Source organism: Impatiens glandulifera, chromosome 4 (assembly GCF_907164915.1).
Source record: "Impatiens glandulifera chromosome 4, dImpGla2.1, whole genome shotgun sequence".
Taxonomy (NCBI): domain Eukaryota; kingdom Viridiplantae; phylum Streptophyta; class Magnoliopsida; order Ericales; family Balsaminaceae; genus Impatiens; species Impatiens glandulifera.
Window position 1 is genome coordinate 56617335 of NC_061865.1, and position 20546 is coordinate 56637880.

General features: G+C 30.3%; 3 protein-coding genes across 6 annotated transcripts; 1 reads left to right on the plus strand and 2 right to left on the minus strand.

Moving 5' to 3' along the window:
* Positions 1-1138: 1138 nt before the first annotated feature.
* Positions 1139-5488, minus strand: LOC124934367 (probable 26S proteasome non-ATPase regulatory subunit 3). Its single transcript, XM_047474890.1, has 9 exons — positions 5470-5488; positions 5246-5370; positions 4975-5165; positions 4744-4881; positions 4517-4653; positions 4026-4080; positions 3828-3938; positions 2991-3230; positions 1139-1934 (listed from the first exon to the last, which is right to left on the minus strand). The coding sequence occupies exons 2-9, from the start codon at positions 5328-5330 to the stop codon at positions 1416-1418; spliced, it is 1476 nt and encodes a 491-aa protein (XP_047330846.1). The 5' UTR covers positions 5331-5370; positions 5470-5488; the 3' UTR covers positions 1139-1415.
* Positions 5489-6653: 1165 nt separating this feature from the next.
* LOC124937070 (transcription factor-like protein DPB) lies at positions 6654-11535 on the minus strand. 4 transcript variants are annotated; one of them, XM_047477583.1, is made up of 9 exons: positions 11203-11535; positions 10650-10723; positions 10443-10486; positions 9870-9932; positions 9636-9782; positions 9438-9506; positions 9261-9359; positions 7640-7710; positions 6654-7111 (listed from the first exon to the last, which is right to left on the minus strand). In XM_047477583.1, exons 1-9 carry the CDS (start codon positions 11403-11405, stop codon positions 6868-6870), a joined length of 1014 nt encoding a protein of 337 aa, XP_047333539.1. In that variant the 5' UTR covers positions 11406-11535; the 3' UTR covers positions 6654-6867. The 4 variants fall into 4 exon arrangements, with proteins under 4 accessions (XP_047333539.1, XP_047333538.1, XP_047333536.1 ...); XM_047477582.1 differs by having other exon boundaries at positions 10650-10726; XM_047477580.1 differs by having other exon boundaries at positions 10650-10729.
* A 3571-nt stretch (positions 11536-15106) lies between these two features.
* Positions 15107-20407, plus strand: LOC124936273 (sodium/hydrogen exchanger 6-like). Its single transcript, XM_047476756.1, has 22 exons — positions 15107-15430; positions 15500-15551; positions 15632-15691; positions 15765-15789; positions 15874-15959; positions 16050-16161; positions 16598-16660; positions 16768-16787; positions 16894-16991; positions 17076-17104; positions 17287-17318; positions 17410-17457; positions 17533-17593; positions 17676-17773; positions 17859-17934; positions 18028-18047; positions 18254-18351; positions 18447-18556; positions 19084-19158; positions 19394-19503; positions 19651-19730; positions 20176-20407. Exons 1-22 carry the CDS (start codon positions 15250-15252, stop codon positions 20232-20234), a joined length of 1593 nt encoding a protein of 530 aa, XP_047332712.1. The 5' UTR covers positions 15107-15249; the 3' UTR covers positions 20235-20407.
* Positions 20408-20546: the final 139 nt, after the last annotated feature.

Here is a 20546-nt window from a genome sequence, read left to right on the forward strand (position 1 = left end):
GTTCAACATAATGCATTTTTAAATGAAATCAAACTTAAAAATAACATAGCAGTCCGAATTTGGAGACTGTTAACCGTAAAAAAAATGGACTACAAATATCTCGAGCATTAATCACTAGACTTCAAAAAGGTATTTATCGTCTATTAAACTCACTTGTATACAAAAATCATATTTATAAGAGATAAGAATGACGTTATTGTGATCTCATTTCTCGATTAGAATTATAGGAGTGACCCACGTGGCACTATATTCCCAAAGTAAAGAGGTGCTCCGTGACACTTTATTCTTATCATTGGGTCGGTTCTCGTACCATTTGTAACACCTAAACTACAAATAGCCCGAGCAAATCATATCATAGTTAAGTTTGAAAGGTATCTATAAAAATAGATATAGTTATTAGTTTTATTCTTATAAAGTATTCATATTTATTATCATTCTTTTATGTTAGACATTTCAAATCTATAAATAAAAAAAAAAACTATTAAAATAGGTAATTTTTTTAAACTAATCATCGTTTTGATTAATCCAACTCAAACAAAATTAGTAAAAAATAAATCTCATTTGAAATTCAGTATTGCAAATATATGTTAGTTAATTATTTTTCTTTATAATGATTTAAATGTAAATACTTAAATTCATAAACTTGTGAATATGAATTCTTGCACTTTTATATTACTAGTCTCCACTCATTTTATTTTTTAAGTTATAATTGTAAAATCAAATGAAATTATATAAAAATATTCATTTGAAAAAGTTTGACATTATAAAATTAAACACAAAACAATAGATCTAGAGAGGCTATTAGTTAAAATATAAAAAGTTATTAAAAATTAAATCCTATATTAACTAGCATTTTTTAAAAATTATTAAAAAAAAATATTTATGTGTTCAAACATTGTTTCATCTAAATCAATAACCCAATAAAATATTTTAAAACATAACTTTTAAATAAACTAAAAAATATATTGTCCACCCCAAATTTCCAAATAAACAGTCATTCAACGTTAATTTAGAGAAAAATATCAAGGATAAATAAAAAGAAAATTATAATGTATATTTTTTCATCATAAAAAAAGTATGGAACCAAAATTCTATAAAAAAAAATTATATGTACCTAAATTTGTATAATATAGTGATATTACTAAAATTTCAATAAGTTGAATTACAAAAAAAAAAAAAAAACATTGTTTGTTCAGCATAGAAACATGACATAAATTGGAATGCAACAAAACCTTATAGTGCATCCGATTGAGTACGAGCAAGTTTTCGATATATCAGTTCGATCGCACAGAATCACAAACATATCACCAAGATAACGGTTACAATGGAATGTCAAACCACAAATCTATGAGAAATTGCAGTTGCTATAGTCTAGTACCAATTCGAAATGGAACAACCTTTTCTCTTAAAATAAATCAGAATTCATCGTCATCATCCTCTTCTGCGATATGCTTGACAAGCTCTTGCTCCTGCTGATGCCTTTCTCTCCTCTTCTCCGCCCTTTCCTTCTCCTTATGAGAATTCGGGGGAGGAAACCTAAGAGCACGAACCGCCTCATTATGCATGTTAAGACAGAAAGCAATCCTCGAGTTAAAAGCAATTTGAGGCTCGTTTGTGGAGTAAATGTCAACAGTCTCTTTCGAAACCATCCACCCTTTTCCATGATCAAGTGTGGCGTCTATAGCACCATCCCTTATTGCCTTGGCCACAATACTCTCTGCGTCTGCAACAGGATTATCAGACCCCAACCTCAGTTTCTTTGCCACGTCAACCAATGAGATTCGAGAATAAGATATGCTAATGTTCCTCAGTCCAGTCCTGATCACATTATGACGTAACCTCACAATTAGATTGTGGGTTCCGTCAGAAGTGAATGTTCCTGAAAATTTCTCTGCAACTGACCGGAACTGTTCCAGATCACCTATTCGAACAGCCTGAGAAAGACATACAACTTTAGAAAGAAAATTAAAAATTAAGTGAGCTTAAGAATTATCACATTTTAAAAACCGAGAGTAATTTCCTTGAGGAAGCAACACGGACTCCACTTCAATCAGGGTGTTAGTGAGAATCGAAAAATAAGAGAATTATCATATTTTGATCAAGTTGAATAATTCCTTATGATTCTGAGAACTAAGGGTGAACATTTCTTTTCAAATCAATTTAAGTGTACTTTCTGCATTTATGAAAGCACTAAGAAATTGGAAAGAGGTAGCACAAGAAATGTTTATTGTTCAAAGTGGAATCTAAAGCAAAGTAGCAATCTCGTTCCAAAAATAGTCATTACGTTGGCGGTTGGTTTTTAAAAAATGATGATGATTAAAGAATGAAGTAAAATATTTAGGCCTTGTTCAGATTCGGGCTATTTAACTAACCTTGTTCATGTTGGGGTTATGAAAAAGTGGGTTATTTGGGGCTACAAGACTCGAGAGGGTATTAATATATAACGAAAAATATTTTTCTTTAAAAATAAATAAGGATATTTTGGTTATGATTTGAATGATGTGATTGGCGAGGATGGATGCAAAGACTATGGGTTATTTGAAGATTATTCAAATAACCCAATCAACAAGGCCCAAGTTGAATAGATGTACAAAGATTATAGGTGCTCCTAAGTAATGAAGTAATATCATTCCTTATGATTGTGAGAACTAGGGCACAAAACTTCTTCATATCTATATAAGTGTAACTTTGCATAATGAAATTTGAAAGGAAAGGAATTCAAGAGCTTTTTGGAGCAAGAATAGAAGCAACAAACTAAGAAATTTGGAAAGAAGTACAAGAAATGTGTTATTGTTTGTGGAATCTACAACAAAGTAGCAAGCTCGTTCAAAAATTAGTCATTATGCAATGAATGGGGTATTGATCTGTAAGAAATGATGATGATTTGAAGAATGAAGTAAAGTTTTATTTTTCAAGTGTTTTAGAAACGTATAGTAGTGTCGATTTTAATAGAAGGAATTTTGTTTTCTCAAAAAAAAAAGTCTACTCACATTTGTAAGCTCAAAGTATGGCCTTAAAGCTTGTTCCATTCCTTTCTGCATAAAAACTGTTCTCTCAGGGATTTCTCCGAGAAGAAGACGAACTAACACAGCCCACTTATTGCATTGCACACGGAAACCTAGAGCTGCAATAGGGGCTTTTCGAGCAGCTTGAAGAAGGGATTCTTTTGCATCAGTGTACTCCAACTGGATTGTCCTAATCTTTCCAAGATAGAAAAGATAGCGACAAAACTGCAAACACAATTTATTTAGTATTTTGGTCAGAAACATGAAATTTACCGCAAACTCCAAGTATTGCAAAAAAAATAAAAACTAGCCCTATCAATCTTTTCACCTGTAAAGTACAATGGTCCAATTCAAGGCTAGTGTAACATATCAGTATAGAGATCTAGGTTTTGTAGAAGAATTGTGGACAAAAAATGGCCTAAACCTCTATAGGTGATAATACAAATATAACGTTATTTCATTCATTCCTCCAAATAATACATACTCTACCATTTACAAGCTGCTAACTCACTAACCTACTAACTTACTCTACTAATTGCCATATTACACCAATTACAGCTACACATTTCAAATTTTAATATTGGATTATGTTTTTGCATCATAAGGGTATCAATAACCAATTTATTTAATGAAAATGAATGAGCGAAAAAAAATGAAGAAAGCAAGAAGATGGGATATTGGTTTATTTGGATAAAATCTAAAAATACACGAACATTTTAAGAAATTTTCATCAGAACAAAACATTTATTTAGGAACAAATAATACAGGTCAAACTTCTAAATGAGACACCTGTTAGATTAATTAAACATGTTTCAGAGTTACCTGTTGATTAGAATGAGCTTCAAAGCGGGGTGCCTTGGACCTGAGCTTTTCAGCTTGATCATATAGGTTATAGTGAAGGTAATTGCGAAGGAGGAGATTGAGAAGTGTTTCCTGAAAACATATATATTTTTTTTATATTAGCACATCAATCAACAGATCTGACACTTATAATATAAACTAAAGTAGTAGATAACAAACCTGACCCAACTCATCATGACGCAATGTGGCGATCCGATGCAATGCAAGAAGATTACTGTCAGGAAGAGAACTGTTATTAGCTAGGTATTTGACATGGTGCTAAGTACGAATGATGTATCTGGTGAAATCTATTAGAGCCATAAAGTCTAATACAAGACTTGAGTGAGAACTAAATTGAGGACTTTAGAAACACAGGTCACATGAGAGATCAAGAGCTTGCTTGATGAAGTTTTTTATCTAATGATCCATTTTTTTTGAAAAAAAACACTTTGTTTGATGAAAAAAGTGGATTATTTTGGGTTAAATCACAAAAACATCCTGTGCATTTGATTGATGATGGATTTAATTCAAATAACCCTTCAAAAATTGTCTTAAGATAACTTCTATAGTAGCCTGCTATAAAACAAATGGCTTCTTAAAGCCTAAATTTAATACACAATTCCTTTCCACCTACAGTGAATCTGAACACAAAAATTTTATGTAGTCCTTACCCACGAATTTCAGCCAGATCATTAGTAAGTTCATAGCTAAGAGAGTAGTAAAAGTAAAGTCTGGCAGCCAGAACATCCACAGTTCGCCTATTCAAATTCTTAAGACGGGCAATGCTCGCAGAAGAACACGTTTTAGCCTGACAATAACGATAAAAAATCACCATCATCTCCAAGAAAAACAATATTAGTAATCAGGATTCAGGACAAGACTAGAATACACAATATACCTCTTTGTACTTTTTTTCATCAATTAAAAATATCAGCACAAGCAAGTAGCAATAAATCTCAAGCTCAGGTAAAGAGTGTCTTGCAGTAACTTGAGCTGCAGATGTTGCTGTATCAACTTCCATATCATTCACATCTTCCTACAAGCAACTTTTGAACATGAAAACCGGAAATGGTATACCATAATCAAAACCATCTAGATTTGCAACAACAAGAACAAATTCGTGATTTACCTTAGGAAGATAAGAAGATAAGCGAGTGTGGACATCAGATCCAGACACAAGGGCAAAATTGAGGAACGCAGATAAAACAGTAGCTTTCAGCTTCTTCCTCAATGTAATCGTCAGACGAACAGCACGAACAATCCGACGAACCTCTCTGGTATAAGCTCCGGTCTCGATTAGTGAAGCAATCTCCTTCAAATCTGATATATGAAATCAATAATGAATTGGGGAAGAAGTATCAATAAGTGAAAATTGAAAAGAGAAAAGATTTGATTCTTACGCTGCAGAGTAGAAGGAGTGACGGATATAACAGAAAGAGATGCAGCAGCTGGTTGCTGCTCTTTCATCTCAACGTCTTGAGTCATCTTCGAGAAATCTTAGTGCGATGGAGGAGGAATTGAAGATCTGTTATCAAATAAGCAAAGTTATGAGAAAGAATTTCAACATTTGGGATTGATTTGAGATGAAGTGTTAGACAAGTTAGGGCAGAAAAAGAAATCTGACAGTCTCTTCTTACAGGCGACGGTGAGAGAGATGAACTAATTTACCTTTTCAAATAAATCAAGTTTATAAAAGAATCAAATTAATTTTATTTTTTGTTTATAATTTAATTAATATAATAATAGACAAGATGCATAAATCCAATTAAACAAGATTTTGATGAATTTGGGTTTGGAAAATTAATTATAAATTTATTTTCAAATATATTAATTTATAAGATATTGTTATGATTTATTAATTATATAATTTTTTATTATTAAAAATCATCCATGGATAATAAAAAGTAATGAAATTAATTTAAACACAAAACAAATTAGATAAACAAAAAAATATGACTTTCTAAATAGTAAAATCAATTTTAATATTTAATTATTTTAATTTAAATATTATGTTTGAAAAAAAATATAATAAAAATAATTTAAATATATATTATTAAGATATTTATGACAAGTGTTAGGATAATTTCTTAAATTCAAACAAAATAAAATATGTTAATATTTTAATTTTCTAATTATGTTAATTTATTAAATTTTAAAAATAAATATGGGTTTGTCATTTTAATTTCTAAATTTTAAAAAATAATTATCACTTTAATATGTTAATTGTGATATAAATAATAAAATAATAAAATACTTTTGTCTAAAAAACATAGAAAAAATAAATATTTAAAATTAAAATTCCGAATTAAAATAATAAAATTGAGAATTATAAAAATACATTAATTTTAATTCCATTAAAATTTTAATTCTAAATTTTGAATATCCACATTCCCAATTTCAATAATTATAACATAAAGAGAAATGGAGATGCAATGTTAAAACTTATTATTATGTTGTACTCACTTTCAATAATAGTATTTAAACTTGACAACATAAATATGTAATTGATAAAATAAAAAAACACATAATTAAAATAAGAAAATACTTGAGAAATTGAGTTGCGAGTATTTTATCATGAAAAATTAATTTCAAGGAGAAATAGATTCAACCAGCTTTACTAGATTTTTTTGAATTTTTTTTATTAAGAAATCAACTATCTCATTTTATTTATTTCAATCACTCAATTTATAAAATATTTAGCCTATTTTTTGAAAATTCAATAGATCCACTCCCCAATTCAAACCAGCCAGAGGAAGAGATGAGGATTTGAATAAATCAAATATTGTTCTTGAAGACTCATAGCCTAGGTCAAGAAAAGAAGCATAAAATAGGATCATTTTTATTTATGCGTCTTCAAATTTCATGTCATCTGAATCTAACATGTTATACATTAATAACAATAAAACCTACGACAACAGAAATACCATAAACTGTCTTGTCGATCTACACGATATACAAGATCCTACTAGCCCTTAAATAAATAAATAAGAAAACCGAACAGGTTGTTTTAGATATGAAAAGCCTAATGTTCAATCTTAACTCGTGCTTTCAAGATTCCTGGAAGAGGAGGCGAACTGTGTTGTTGTCTCTGAATGTTTTGTCTTGATGATTGCGAGATTTGGGCTTCTTGATACATACTTGATCCTCCTTCGCCTATATCGGTTGAGATATTGTTGGTCAAAGGCAATGATTCGTCGCCTTGTGATCTTCTACCGAACTTCATTGCCTTCATGACGTAGTTGTCGTCGTGCAGCTGGAAAGGAGTGCTGGATTTTGGAATGGTGAAATGATGATTAGAAGATGAAATCAATAATGTGCTATTCAGCTTATTAGCAGTTGTTTAACGAACAAGCTGTTGCGAATAAGCTTTTTTAATCAAACAAACCTCAACAATTTTGACAAATAAACTGAAAAAACAAAACTCTAAATAAGCTATAAGAGCATATGCGTATCAAACAGGTGTACGTTCAAAGCGATTAACGAATAAATTGGAACAAATAAGTTGAAATAAAACTATCCCAAACAAACACAATTTATGAACTCATCTAGAAAATGCTTATTGTTGTTTGTTGTAGACTGTTTATGAAGGGTTATTTGAATTTTAAAATAACTTCCTAGCCCTAAAATACACAAATTTTAATTTTTATAAACATTTTTTGAAATATAGTACACAAAATATTTTAGTCATTTAATCCCAAATAATCCACTTTTTTATCGGACTATTTGTTTTTTGAAAAAAAAAGACCCACATCAAACAAGCTCTAGAACAAAAACTGGAATGAAAAAATAGCAACCTGTTGAAGTCAAAATGCACCAGCTGCATATCTTCAGATATCTCTACCTCGACAGTTGCATGGGGACGCGTCTACAATTCAAGTGGAAAAAGAAACGTTACGTTGCAGATGTAATCACATGATATTATTTATTACAAAATACTTTTGTCTTTCAAAAAGTGTCCCCAATTTGCAAATTGAAACAGAGAAATGAAAAGACAGGTAAGGAAAATATGAAACGATATGGGGTAAGAAATAAAAAACTACAATAAAACAGATAATTTCTAAGGATGGAGATTATGAATAGCATCAACAAAAAAAGCGATAACCACTACTGTGATATCCAATGACATAATACACTCCAACTGCACATTGTAATAAAAATGAGGATTAGATCTTGCTCAGATGTTATACACGACACATAATTAGCAATGTAGCTGATTAAGCTAGATTTTATACTTTGTTTCAATGTATAAAATTTATGATATATATTTTTTCTTTTGAAAATGAGAACTGAGCATGTTCAATAAATCAATTTGGCTATTAATACAAGGGTTTTCCTTTTCGCAAAAAAATGTGATAGCCACCACAGTATATTCAATGACGTAAATCACTTCACAATCATCAAGATGAAACATAACACATATCATATCCGGCTTGAACATGAAAGGTCATCTCAATCAGTCTATTTTCACCATGTCATCTCCGAACCCTAAAAAATCCTTGTACTCAAAACTTTTATTCTCCTTTTTATCGTTGTTTACTTAATAATCTTGTATCAGGGATCCTTTTGTATGAAGAAACAAGAGAATATGGCTCTTATACCAATATAACAGATCTAGGTTTATAAAGAATAATATGAAGAAACAAGAGAATATAGATCTGATACCAATGTAACAGATCTAGGGTTTATAAAAGAAATTGTACGAGAAACAAGAGAATATAGATGAGAATTGAATATCCTAAGCCAGAGATGAGAAACAGTCTGTTGTCTTTCAACATTAAACATCTGATATCATAAACCCCAACTATTTCTCTACTTATAATAAAGCTATAATAAACCAGCTAAGCCTAACCCATTACATCAAGCCTATACACCTCTGTATCCGATACACCCTTTCGCAATCCTCACTTTCGCATTTTGTATTTAGCTTGTAATAACAAGAAGTTAAAATGGAAAAGGAACCATCTATCATCCATCGTCTATATATCTGTCTCATTTTCTTCTCTTGTATCGTAAATATGACAGCTAGTGCTTCTTCCCGTACAATCAATTGAATATTATGGTCTCACAATTTCCACCACTTACATAAAATGACGGGCAAACCTCAAGTGACAAACGAAACAATAGATGATCTTCTTTTGACTCACATATTTTTTTCTCCAGAATTATGTTCCATTAATTCCTTCTTAAAAGGGATTATCAAAATGACACAATTACAAACGAAAACAATATAGTACACAGCTTGTATAAAAGCATTCTGGTTTAAATACCACAATTACGCCTTATTCCCCAACTAATTCTCTCAATAAAAGTACAATTTTTAAGGCAGAGAGAAGTAATTTTTTTGAGGAAGACAAATCTTTATATTATATAAACAAGGAAAACGAAAGAACAAAATATGTCAAAGCATGATTTTACCTGCACGAGTATAAAAGGCAAAGCCACGCCTCCACTAGGAGGGTCACCCGAGCCATATAACTGTTCATTTTGTTTTATAAGATTCTGAAGACCTATATACTGTAAATAGGAGATATATGAGGTCAGCAATGAACAGTAAATGTTCTTCAGTCAACCCCAAAAAACAGCAATCCTTACTTGGTCCTCCAGCTCTTGCAAATAAGCTGTTTTTTTCTCGATCCTGCTCCCCAGCCCAAGACGCTCTCCCTGTTGTTAGAACACTTGCAAACTCAGCTAACAATTACAATAGAAAGCATTTGCAAATGAGGTTTCTACACCATCCAACCATATGTTAACATAATTTAATGAAAAATAATAATGATATCAGTCTCAAACCTTTAGCTCTTCAATGTCATTCAGGCTAGTCCTAGGAAGACCTTTCCATTGAATTTCTTTTTTGTCCTTGGAAATTATATCCATTGCCATGAGTACATTGAGTGCATCATATACCCTTCGCCTTATGTTCTTTTCATCATATTGCTGCTGTTTGAAGGGATATATACCAAAGAATAATCAGGTCTTCAAAATAAGGTCATCATGTTAATGTCTTTTGTTTAGAAAGTGATAGACCTGGTCTGGAGATGCCATGCTATAACCAGGTTCAGCAAATTCAGTCACAAGTTCATCAGCAACCTGAAAATGATGAAAAACTAATGAAATTAAACAATAATATACGGCAAAGCACATCTACATTCATATCCAGAAACACCTAGTTTCATCGAAATTTCTCGTGTGGATCCGAATGGGAGATCCTGTTTGGAAACATGGTGTATCTGAATTTAGTCACACCCAGATTCATATCCAGAAACATCTAGAAAAAGTATCGACGATACAATTGCTCCTTTGGGCGGAGGCAGAGTTCGATTGGGCTGCATAAGGGCTCAAAAGAATCGTCCAAAAGTGATCTACAACTATCCAAATTGCATGGTTGAATCATTGATGAGAGACACTTAAAAACGGCGTGATTGCAGTGTATCCCAAACAGCCACACCTTTTATATTAATCATGTGTATATATGTATGCTGGAATACATTTGTGGTTTCTCATCTGAATCCAGATTCAGATCCATATACAAAAGTGTTTAAAATAATCTCATTGTAAAATTAGAAATAACAAGCCATGAAACATATGGAAATGTCCAACCTCATTGTATGTGGTTCTTCCCTTGCTTTCAACTTTCTCACACACTACACAAAGCAAAACAAAAACAAATATGCAAATTGAATCATTAACACTAACCAGACTTATTGATAACAGTCACAGCTGAAAAGTGTACTACAAATATTATCCTGAAAATATTAGCATTGTATGTAGGGATGTAGACCCGGGCATCGAAAAAAGGCACATTACCTTTCATACTGAACTGGCGTAGACCTCTGCCACTTTTATCTCCTCCAGTCGCTCTTTGACCCCTCTTCTTCTTCCTGCTACTGTGCAATGCCAAAATTAGCTTCACCCAAAGCAATAGATGGTGACAAGAATGAAGGAGACCTCATGTTGATAAAACACCAAAGTATGATTCAACAAAAACAAGCTTCATTCTAGTAACAGACTCTAACCAATTGAAAGAATCTTCTCATCAATCCAGAGATCCTTTGGATTCCATTACAAATGAGGATTTGGAATATGAGATATTCAACAGCTAAATGAAAGATCAATTCATTGGGAGCTTCACAACAACAATGAAAATGGCATGGCCATACAATTTGGAAATGGGTAATCATAAATTCAAGCAAAACCATCAATACTAGTTTCAGCATCAAAATAATGCATCAGAATCATAGTAATCATGAATCTAAATACTCCATAGCTTTTAATTAAGAAGACAATCAAAACACAAGTATACAAGTTTTTCTGCAATTACCCTTAAAGAAACAATGAATACTAATGAAAACAGTCTCACCCTATAGCTCCTAGAGATCCAGCATCGTCATCTTGTATATCAAGATGGCTTAGTTTCAGAAAAGTGTTATCACTGGCAGGAGGAGTCGCCATAGCCGCTTCACTGCGAGTGGAAGGAGACCCAACACTGCCGCTTGTAGAGACAGATTGACCTGAAATCATAGTCCCGCGCGACCTCGTAGCTCCACCAGTTGCTGATACCATGAAAAGGGTTCCTATTATCTCCTTCTTTCCGTCACTATTTCGATGGATAGCCAACAGAGATCGTATATATATAGATGATGAATTGAATCTCGGGTAAAGTTATCGACTTTGAAGTGAATTATAAACAGGGTTTACGAGAATACTGACCATAGATGAGTATTTGTAGAAGTGCCTGCCTGCCTCTGCCTGCAATGTGTAGGTTTCTCTTCTTCTCTCCCCTCTTTCTCTTTCTTCTCTCTCTTTCTCGCGCTCTTTTTGTTATTTGGTATTCTCAACTTAATTTACTATTAATTAAGTGACACAATAATAATAATAATAATAATAATTTAGCAAAAAAAATGGACCTAATAATAAAATAATTAGTAATTATAATTTTGGGATATGGCTGTTTTTCTTTTCTTTTTAAATTAGAATAGGTTTCATAACATTAATAATGTTAAATATTAAATGTTAAATTAAATAAATGTTATAATATCAATAAATGTATGAATTTTAATTATTTAATATCTATAATAGTGTGATATAATTTCAAAACATTAATTTTTAGTTTAGAAAATTAACAACATTTTTTTAGAATTAATTTAATTAGGGGTGGGTCGTATAGGTAAATCTGTATTTACCTTAATAGTGTGATTTCGATATACCTTAAATTCGGTACGATGATATCATTATTATACATTTCGTATCTAAAAAAATCAAATATTGTATAGTGAAATAAAATAGAGTACACATATATTAAACAATATTACATTATAATTATATTTTAATTTTATTTTAAAAATTATGTTTTTATAATTGAATTAATTTTAAATTTATTTGAAAAATAAAATAAACTTGTTAACTTTAAAGAGACAAAATATATACTTTTAAAGTTGAGTCACAAAAATGTTCGATGAAATAAATTTATTAAAATTGGTTATTCATTGACGAGTATAATCTTGCTGAAAATTTTAATGAATGCGTGAATTTAATTTTTTAAATGAAAATTAAAACATAAATATTTATAATTTAGTTAGTCACAGTGTCCTTATAATTATTATATATATTTAGTTTATAAATATTATTTTGGTATTTCGATATAGATATAGTTTTGAAAATCTCATTTTTGTACTGTATTAATAATTTTGGTATAAAAATAATCGTAAAAATCTAAATATTTATCGACCCATTCATAAGCATAATTTTTGATACACGATTCGGTTCGACTACGCATTTATAGTAGATAAGACTACCGTTAGGATTGAGAACATGATTTCGTGTGACATATTATCAGCATTGGTATTCATCATCCAAACTTGAGTGCACCATGCGGTTTGTCTTGTTGTGCGAGCTTGTGAGGCAACGATAAAGAAGGAAGAGAGAGAGTCATCAGCTTGGAGAAAATAGACTTGTCTAGTTGTTTTATAGGGTATTTGACCAAGTCGGTCGGCATTGTTGTGGTATCATTCCGTCGACACGTGCAAACTCAAAACAATTGAAGACATCGTTAAGTCAAATTAAGTTGAGAAAGTGATGGTTAAATCAAAAATATTTAATTTTAAATTATATTTCAGTCATAGGGCAATATGTTTTTGCCATTGGACTTCCCAAATAAATTCTTCCTATCACTCATAATTTTCAACTTTGCGAATATCTATCTTAGAAACTCGAAAATTCTGATAAACTCCAATTTGACGCTTCAAAGCTAGACACTAGGAAATAGGAATTGATGGTCCACTCTTTTTTTTTTCTTAGGATACCAATAATATTAATAATTTGTTCACCACTATATTTAATAATATTGAATGTTAAGTTTTAAATTAAATAAATATTTGAAAAATAAATATTATATTATCAATAAATATATAAATTTTAAGTATTTAATATATATAATAGTGTTATAAAATTTCAAAACATTTTTTAACTGAGAAAATTAGTTTTTTTTTTTATTTATAAATTATATGGGTTTGATAATATTAAAAATAATATTAAGTATTAAGTGTTAAATTAAATAAACAGTTGAAAATAAATGTTATATGGATCAATAAATATATAAATTTTAATTAATTTATATATATATATATATATATATATATATATATATATATATATATATAATAGTGTGAACAAATTTCAAAATTTTATTTAATTTAAAAAATTAGCATGTTAGTAAATTACTTTTTTTTTATATTAGAATAGGTTTGATAATATTAAAAACAATATTGAATATTAAGTGTTAAATTAAATAAATAGTTGAAAAATAAATGTATTATTGGTATATTATTCTCTTTTTTATTTTAATTAGAATGGGTTTGACAATATTAAATATTAAGTGTTAAACTAAATAAATAGTTGAAACTTATATCAATAAATATATGAATCTTAATTACTTAATATTTATAATAGTGTGATAAAATTCTAATATATATATTTATTTTAATTTAGACAATTTGCACACAATATTTTTTACTTTTTAATCAACACTTTTTACATTTGAACTACTTTAACATTTAAAAATATTTTATCATTAGAATGAGTAATATATTGATGTTAATTGACAAAGTATTAAATTAAAAACTATTTTATTATTACTAATTTAATTATTTTTTATAAATTAAAATTGATTTTTATATTCACATTATATATATATATATATATATATAAATTAAATAATACATGTACAGTAAAAAATGATAAGAGTCCAAAAATATGACACTAAAAAAAGTAGACTGGGTTAGGTTCATATTATATATTATATAGTTATATATATATATATATATATATATATATATATATATATATATATATATATATATATATATATATATATATATTTCAATTTTTAAAGTCACAATGAACTCCATATTTATACCATACTTTAATTTAAAATATTTTTACATTTGAAGCTAAATTGAGATTAAATAGTGTACACATCAAATTTAGTTAATGAAAAACCAAATAAAATCAATTTGATAACTCTTTTTTTCAAACAAACCTAGTTCATACCATTTCAATTTTGTTTATTTGTTTTCACAAAACAAATATAATTTTAATTCATTTAAAACTGTGACATGTGACTTGTGACTAATCCTCATTCTATTATTGATGATTTATAAGTTATATTTCTTTTTGAACTATTGTAAGAAAAAAAACTAAGTTTAGTCTCAATTATTGATCTAATTAAAAGAAAGTAAATAACATTACTATTGTTTTAAAAAATAACTATAGTTAAAAAAAAGAGTAACATATAGTGACATTTTGTCAAATTAAATCTCAATTAAGTGGAAAGTATCAAATTGAAACTCTTTATCGGGGTAATTGAGATTTATGGACCTCTACTTTTAAAGTTTAAAATTTTAAAAAATTCATTAATTTATTAGGCATGTGTCATTTATAAATAAAAAAATAAAAAATTAATATTACTCAATTAATGGATAGTTTTGATTAACTAATTTCAAAAAATTAATAATCTGTTAATTTTGATTTTCACAACATTTAATTTTGTATAATTTTAATAATAAAAAACTCTAAACCGTACAATTTGAAAAAATAAATCTGAAATCTCCCTTAACTCAAAATAAATAATATAATTTTCTCAAAAAAATTATTATTTAGCCAAAAATGTATAAAATTACATCAATTAATTTACAAAATTCATTTATCAATTAAATTTAAACACAATAATAAATTTAATTATTTATCAGTTTAAAAAAAAAAAAAAATTATTATAGCAAAAAGAAAACCGTAGTCGGAGCGGCAGCAGAAAGACGTAAACGGTGTCTTCTAAAAAAAAAAAAAAAAAAAAGTTGACGTATTAGACGGTTATTTTCCGCCGTGGGGAGAATCACCGCCTCCCGCCATTAACATGAACCAGCTTCTATCATCTCCGGCCCATCCCGGAGTAAATTCCGGCAAAGAACAGCAAGCCGCCGGAGTAGGAATTCTCCTTCAGATCATGATGCTCGTTCTCTCTTTCGTCCTCGGTCATGTTCTTCGCCGTCACAAATTCTATTACCTTCCCGAAGCCAGTGCATCTCTTTTGATCGGTGCGATATTGTAAACTCCTTGATGATCTCGATTTTGATTGTAAATTTTGGTTATATTTGCATTTTCAGGTTTGATCGTTGGAGGCCTTGCAAATATCTCAAACTCACAAGATAACAGCAGGTCATTTGCTTCGTTACATGTCAGATGTATAATTTTGTACATGAATTTTGAAATCAAATTGTGTTCCCTCTCATTTGCAGGGCATGGTTTAACTTCCACGAAGAGTTCTTTTTCCTGTTTTTGCTGCCTCCGATCATATTATATCCTTTCTTAACTAATGATTATGCTTTAATTTGGATACATTAAATGTTTCCTTGACTGACTAGGATTTACTCAATCAGGATTCAGCTTACCACCTGTAAGTTTGTTTCATGATTACTTGCTTAATCTGGCTCTGAAAGCACTGTTTTGAATCATCATCATGTTATTCTCTGTTATGCAGAAACCGTTTTTTTCGAACTTTGGAGCTATAGTGACTTTTGCTATTCTAGGAACTTTTATAGCTTCTATAGTTACAGGCGTTCTAGTGTTAGTAATCTCTACTGTTTCCCATACATTTCATCGAGTTGAAATTATGTTTGCCTTTGTAACTGAAGTTATCTCGATTCCTTTTTGTAGTTATCTTGGTGGATTGGTGTATCTCATGTACAAGCTTCCATTTGTTGAATGTCTCATGTTTGGTGCTCTTATATCTGCGACCGACCCAGTGACTGTTCTGTCTATATTTCAGGTGAGACGTGTTACTGTTTATTGTCATGTACATGCATTATGAGCATCTGCAAAAGTGAATTCAACTTACACCATTATCTGTTGCTTCAGCACTACTGCATTCAGTTATATCACTGAACTTTTATGAAGTTGGAAACAATTGATTAGCCCACAATATATTCACTTGCTGAAAATATAGAAAACAATCTAATTGAGACTGTTGAAACCTCCTATTGTCTGGTTTATTTATTGTCTATATTAGGTCAAGGAAATCAATTTTCTTAGAATCTTTTTGATACATCTTGCTTGTTTGAACTATTCTTGCCAATCATCTAGTCTATATTAGTGCCACTTCCTTGTTTCCTTGGGTAGATATGTCAGATTTATAGCTTTGCATTGCCACAAATATTCTTATCCTCTCAGCGTTGATAACATTTACTGAATATGGCATATTGCAGGAGCTTGGAACAGATACGAACCTTTACGCGTTGGTGTTTGGTGAATCTGTGTTAAATGATGCAGTAAGCTTTACAATATTTCTTAATGTTTATGCAATTTTATTTGAGAATATGTTCAAGAGGTTAAGTTTTACTGGCCAAACTTCCTTTTGCATGATGGCCAACTGAAGATGGCGATTTCACTGTACAGGTGTGTTTATGTACCAAAAATCTTAACGAAATCTCATTCACTGAACTTTATTTATTTATTTTAAGATTAGTCGAATAATAATCATAATTAATTCATTGTTTTGTAGGACAATGTCAATGGTAAGAAGACATGCATCATCTGACCAGAATTTCTTCATAATAATAGTCAGATTTCTCGAGACCTTTGTTGGCTCCATGTCAGCTGGTCAGTCTCTCACAACACCATGTCTCTGTGATCTAAGTTATATATATTTTTGATGGTAATATGAAGTTTGTTATGGACTTGCAGGTGTTGGTGTTGGTTTTATATCTGCTTTGATATCCTCAAATTGAACTTGCATTCTCATTATTTTGGATACATATTTTTTGACTATTTCAGTTGAGCTCTCTTAGAATCTGCAGTCATGATCTTTACCTTCTTGCTACATAAATATATAGAAAATATATATGAAAAGGACTGGAATTTGGAATGTATATTTTTTTCCTTAACCTACCTAAACCTTTTCAAATATGCAGGATTAGACGTTGATAAGTGAGTTTCACACAATTCTCCTCTTTTCACCATTAGCCTGCATCTAATGGAAGATTACCATAATCAGTTTTTTATCTGCCTTTCTGTTCAGTCTTCAGAACTTGGAATGCTGTCTTTTTGTCCTTTTCCCATACTTCTCGTAAGGCACTAAATTTAGTAATGTCTTATTTCTGCTCCTTCTCCCATTTGATTGCAATGTACTATCCTTCTTCAGTTACATGTTAGCAGAAGGCCTTGGTCTCTCTGGTATTGTCTCCATATTGTTTACCGGAATTGTAAGTGGGTTTGTTTCATAAGATCTATTATGTGATTTTTTTACATCTTCTTGAAATATTGTGACAAATATCTTTTGTTTAGGTTATGAAGCACTACACATACTCCAATTTAGCAGAGAACTCTCAGAGATTTGTCTCTTCTTTTTTTCATCTGATATCATCACTCGCAGAAACATTTGTGTAAGGGAGAATGAATTTATTTAATTTATCTCTTTTGAACTTAGTCGATTTAAATGTTTCCTTTGACAAGTTCTTTCTCCTGTAGATTCATTTACATGGGATTTGATATTGCCATGGAAAAACATACCTGGCCCCATCTCGGTTTTATCTTCTTCTCAATTGTATCCTCAAAGCCATTAGATTTTGGTGAATATTTCTTCTCAATTGTATAGGATAGCTGTCAATTTTCCTTAACTTACTCCATCACAATTCAGCTCTTCATTGGAGTTGCAAGGTATGATTGTAAGAAGACACATAATGACATGACATACATATTGTACAATAACATATTGTATGCTTTATATATTTGTTGCTTTTATGTTTCAAACTAATAACCTCTTTAATGTATTGAACTCATTTTCACCCTTTCCTAGAATGGGCTATTAATATGGTGATGTTCCATTATATGGAAACTGAAAGAGTTTTTTACTCCTCTTGAAGGGCTACAAATGTTTTCTCTTGTGCCTATCTGATAAACTTGGTTCGACCAGCTCATAGGAAAATACCTTTGAAACACCAGAAGGCACTTTGGTATAGCGGTGTGTGGGTTGGAAGCTTCTTGATTACTTCCTTCACATATACATTTTATTTTTCTGTATTATTTACTATAATCATCTTAATTCTTTGATGTTAGGTCTCCGTGGAGCCATGGCTTTTGCACTTGCTCTGCAATCAATGCATGATCTTCCAGAAGGGCATGGCCGGACAATATTCACAGCAACCACTGCTATTATTATTTTGACAGTGAGTGGGCTAACTTTCATCCTTAAAATGGATTATAGACATGTTAATGTTCATTAATATTGGGTTTTAGAAGTTAAAAACATCAGTCCTTTTTATTCTTACACCAATTCCATTTTTTTTTATCAATCTCTAGTTCCTATTTCCTTTCCATTGAGAGAGACAACTAGAATACTGTCCTCCCTCTTCTTATGTCATGATGTGAAAAAACAAATGAGCATATCGGAATTTTAAGTACTTGACATGTAATTTGATTTTAGGAAAACTTACAAGACTATTTTACCTTATATTAACGTAATTTGATACATTTACAAGGATTAAATTTGTCTATTGTACACTCTTACTATACTATCTAGTTAGGTCATTCATTAATTAAGTCAGATTTTCTGTTTAATCTTTGTAAGTATAATTTGAGCTGAATCGAAATAACTTATGATTTTATATAACAATTATTAAATGAATTTAATTCAAAGCAATTAATGAGGATCAGCTTAAGATGGACTTCAAATTTTAATATTATGCTATTGCAGGTCTTACTAATTGGAGGATCAACTGGTACCATGTTGGAAGCTCTGCAAGTTGTAGGTGATGAATCAATGGTTGAAGTAAGTTTTTGAAGAACAAATGTTTCTTATTGGTGTATAGTTTTTCGAAAGGATAAAACCATTTCATTAGGCCGTTTAAGGATTCATAACTTAAAAACGAAATCAAAAGAAACAATCTCTAAACTCATCAACCATGCTGCTTATCTGCGAAAACATCTGATAAAGATGGAAAAGCGTCTTATTGTGCAAATGGTATGGTATGATTTCAGTTTTTTTCTTTTCTGTTTTTTTGCAGAACTTTGAACGGAACAGTGGCTACATAAGCCCTGCTTATGAAGGGACTGTAGAACCACCACCACCTTCTGGTAACAGGCTGAAGACAAAATTAAAAGAGTTCCATAAGAGGTAATACATTTTATCTCCTCTATTTTCTTTAAAATTGCCTAAGTTTGTCATCATGTTAGTTTTTTTTCAAATTGTCACAAAAACTCGAATCCCCTGCGTTGTACCTCTGAGCTATGTAATGCATATGATATATCTTTTTCTCTGCAGCACATCATCATTTACAGCAATTGATAGGAACTTCCTCACCCCTTTCTTTACTACTCAAAATGGAGACGAAGAAGAGCAAGGTTAGAATAAATGTTCACTTATGATTTTTTTATTGTTGTTTAAGCACGATCTCTTGTGTTTGACCCTTATCATTCAAAAAGTTATCCTAGAAATTCATGATATTAAATGTGTCTAACTGTTCTTTACTAGTCAAAATAACCCATTAATCCTTGTCCAACAATCATCTTCCTCGGAAAACTTGTGTAAAAATCATTTTTTTTTCTTCTAGGAATATCATACCATGTCATACACCAATGAACCAGTAGCGAAACAGGATGATGAAAGTACTTAAATTGTCAAAATAAAAATGAAAACAAAGGTTTCCATGCAAATGATGTAACTAATAATTAAATCTGGACTTAATCCAGAATTTGGGCACATTCATATTCATTATGAATCATATATTCTCTCTTCTGTTAGCTGAAAGATTCATCTCATGTCTTGTTAATTATAAATGTTTGACAGAGGGACTAATGGCGAAATCGAGAAGAGCACCGTTTCATGGGCCAAGGCCGCATAATTAACCAAAAAGCTATCGATAGTAAGCGATGCATATAGATGTTGTTTCCATGATGAGTAGTATAATAATAATGTAGTAGTTATTTAGGATTAGGATATAGTTTAACTCTTTTTTGTTGTTTTTTTAACATTTTGTAAAATTTCTAGCTAAGAAAAGAATAACATTTTGTCCTTTGAACTATAATTGCAATTAGATAGAAAATTTCCCTTTTAACTATTTCAATTATGAGCAAATTTTGCCCATATGATCAATTTGGACATTCTTTTTTTTTTTTTTGGATAATTTGTAAATTTCTTCAAGGGAGGTAAAAGTAAAA

Excerpts from the sequence above, each read along its gene's own strand:
- LOC124934367 (XM_047474890.1), bottom strand. The coding sequence starts at position 5,330 with ATGACTCAAGACGTTGAGATGAAAGAGCAGCAACCAGCTGCTGCATCT. Across the intron at positions 4,882-4,974 it reads TATCTTCTTATCTTCCTAAG|GAAGATGTGAATGATATGGA; the intron begins GTAAATCACGAA and ends AGTTGCTTGTAG. Across the intron at positions 3,231-3,827 it reads AAGCTCATTCTAATCAACAG|TTTTGTCGCTATCTTTTCTA; the intron begins GTAACTCTGAAA and ends TTGTGTTTGCAG.
- LOC124937070 (XM_047477580.1), bottom strand. The coding sequence starts at position 11,405 with ATGGTATCAGCAACTGGTGGAGCTACGAGGTCGCGCGGGACTATGATT. Across the intron at positions 9,507-9,635 it reads ATGACATTGAAGAGCTAAAG|GGAGAGCGTCTTGGGCTGGG; the intron begins GTTTGAGACTGA and ends TTCTAACAACAG. Across the intron at positions 7,112-7,639 it reads GTGCATTTTGACTTCAACAG|CACTCCTTTCCAGCTGCACG; the intron begins GTTGCTATTTTT and ends TCCAAAATCCAG.
- LOC124936273 (XM_047476756.1), top strand. The coding sequence starts at position 15,250 with ATGAACCAGCTTCTATCATCTCCGGCCCATCCCGGAGTAAATTCCGGC. Across the intron at positions 18,352-18,446 it reads GAAGGCACTTTGGTATAGCG|GTCTCCGTGGAGCCATGGCT; the intron begins GTGTGTGGGTTG and ends CTTTGATGTTAG. Across the intron at positions 19,731-20,175 it reads TGGAGACGAAGAAGAGCAAG|AGGGACTAATGGCGAAATCG; the intron begins GTTAGAATAAAT and ends AATGTTTGACAG.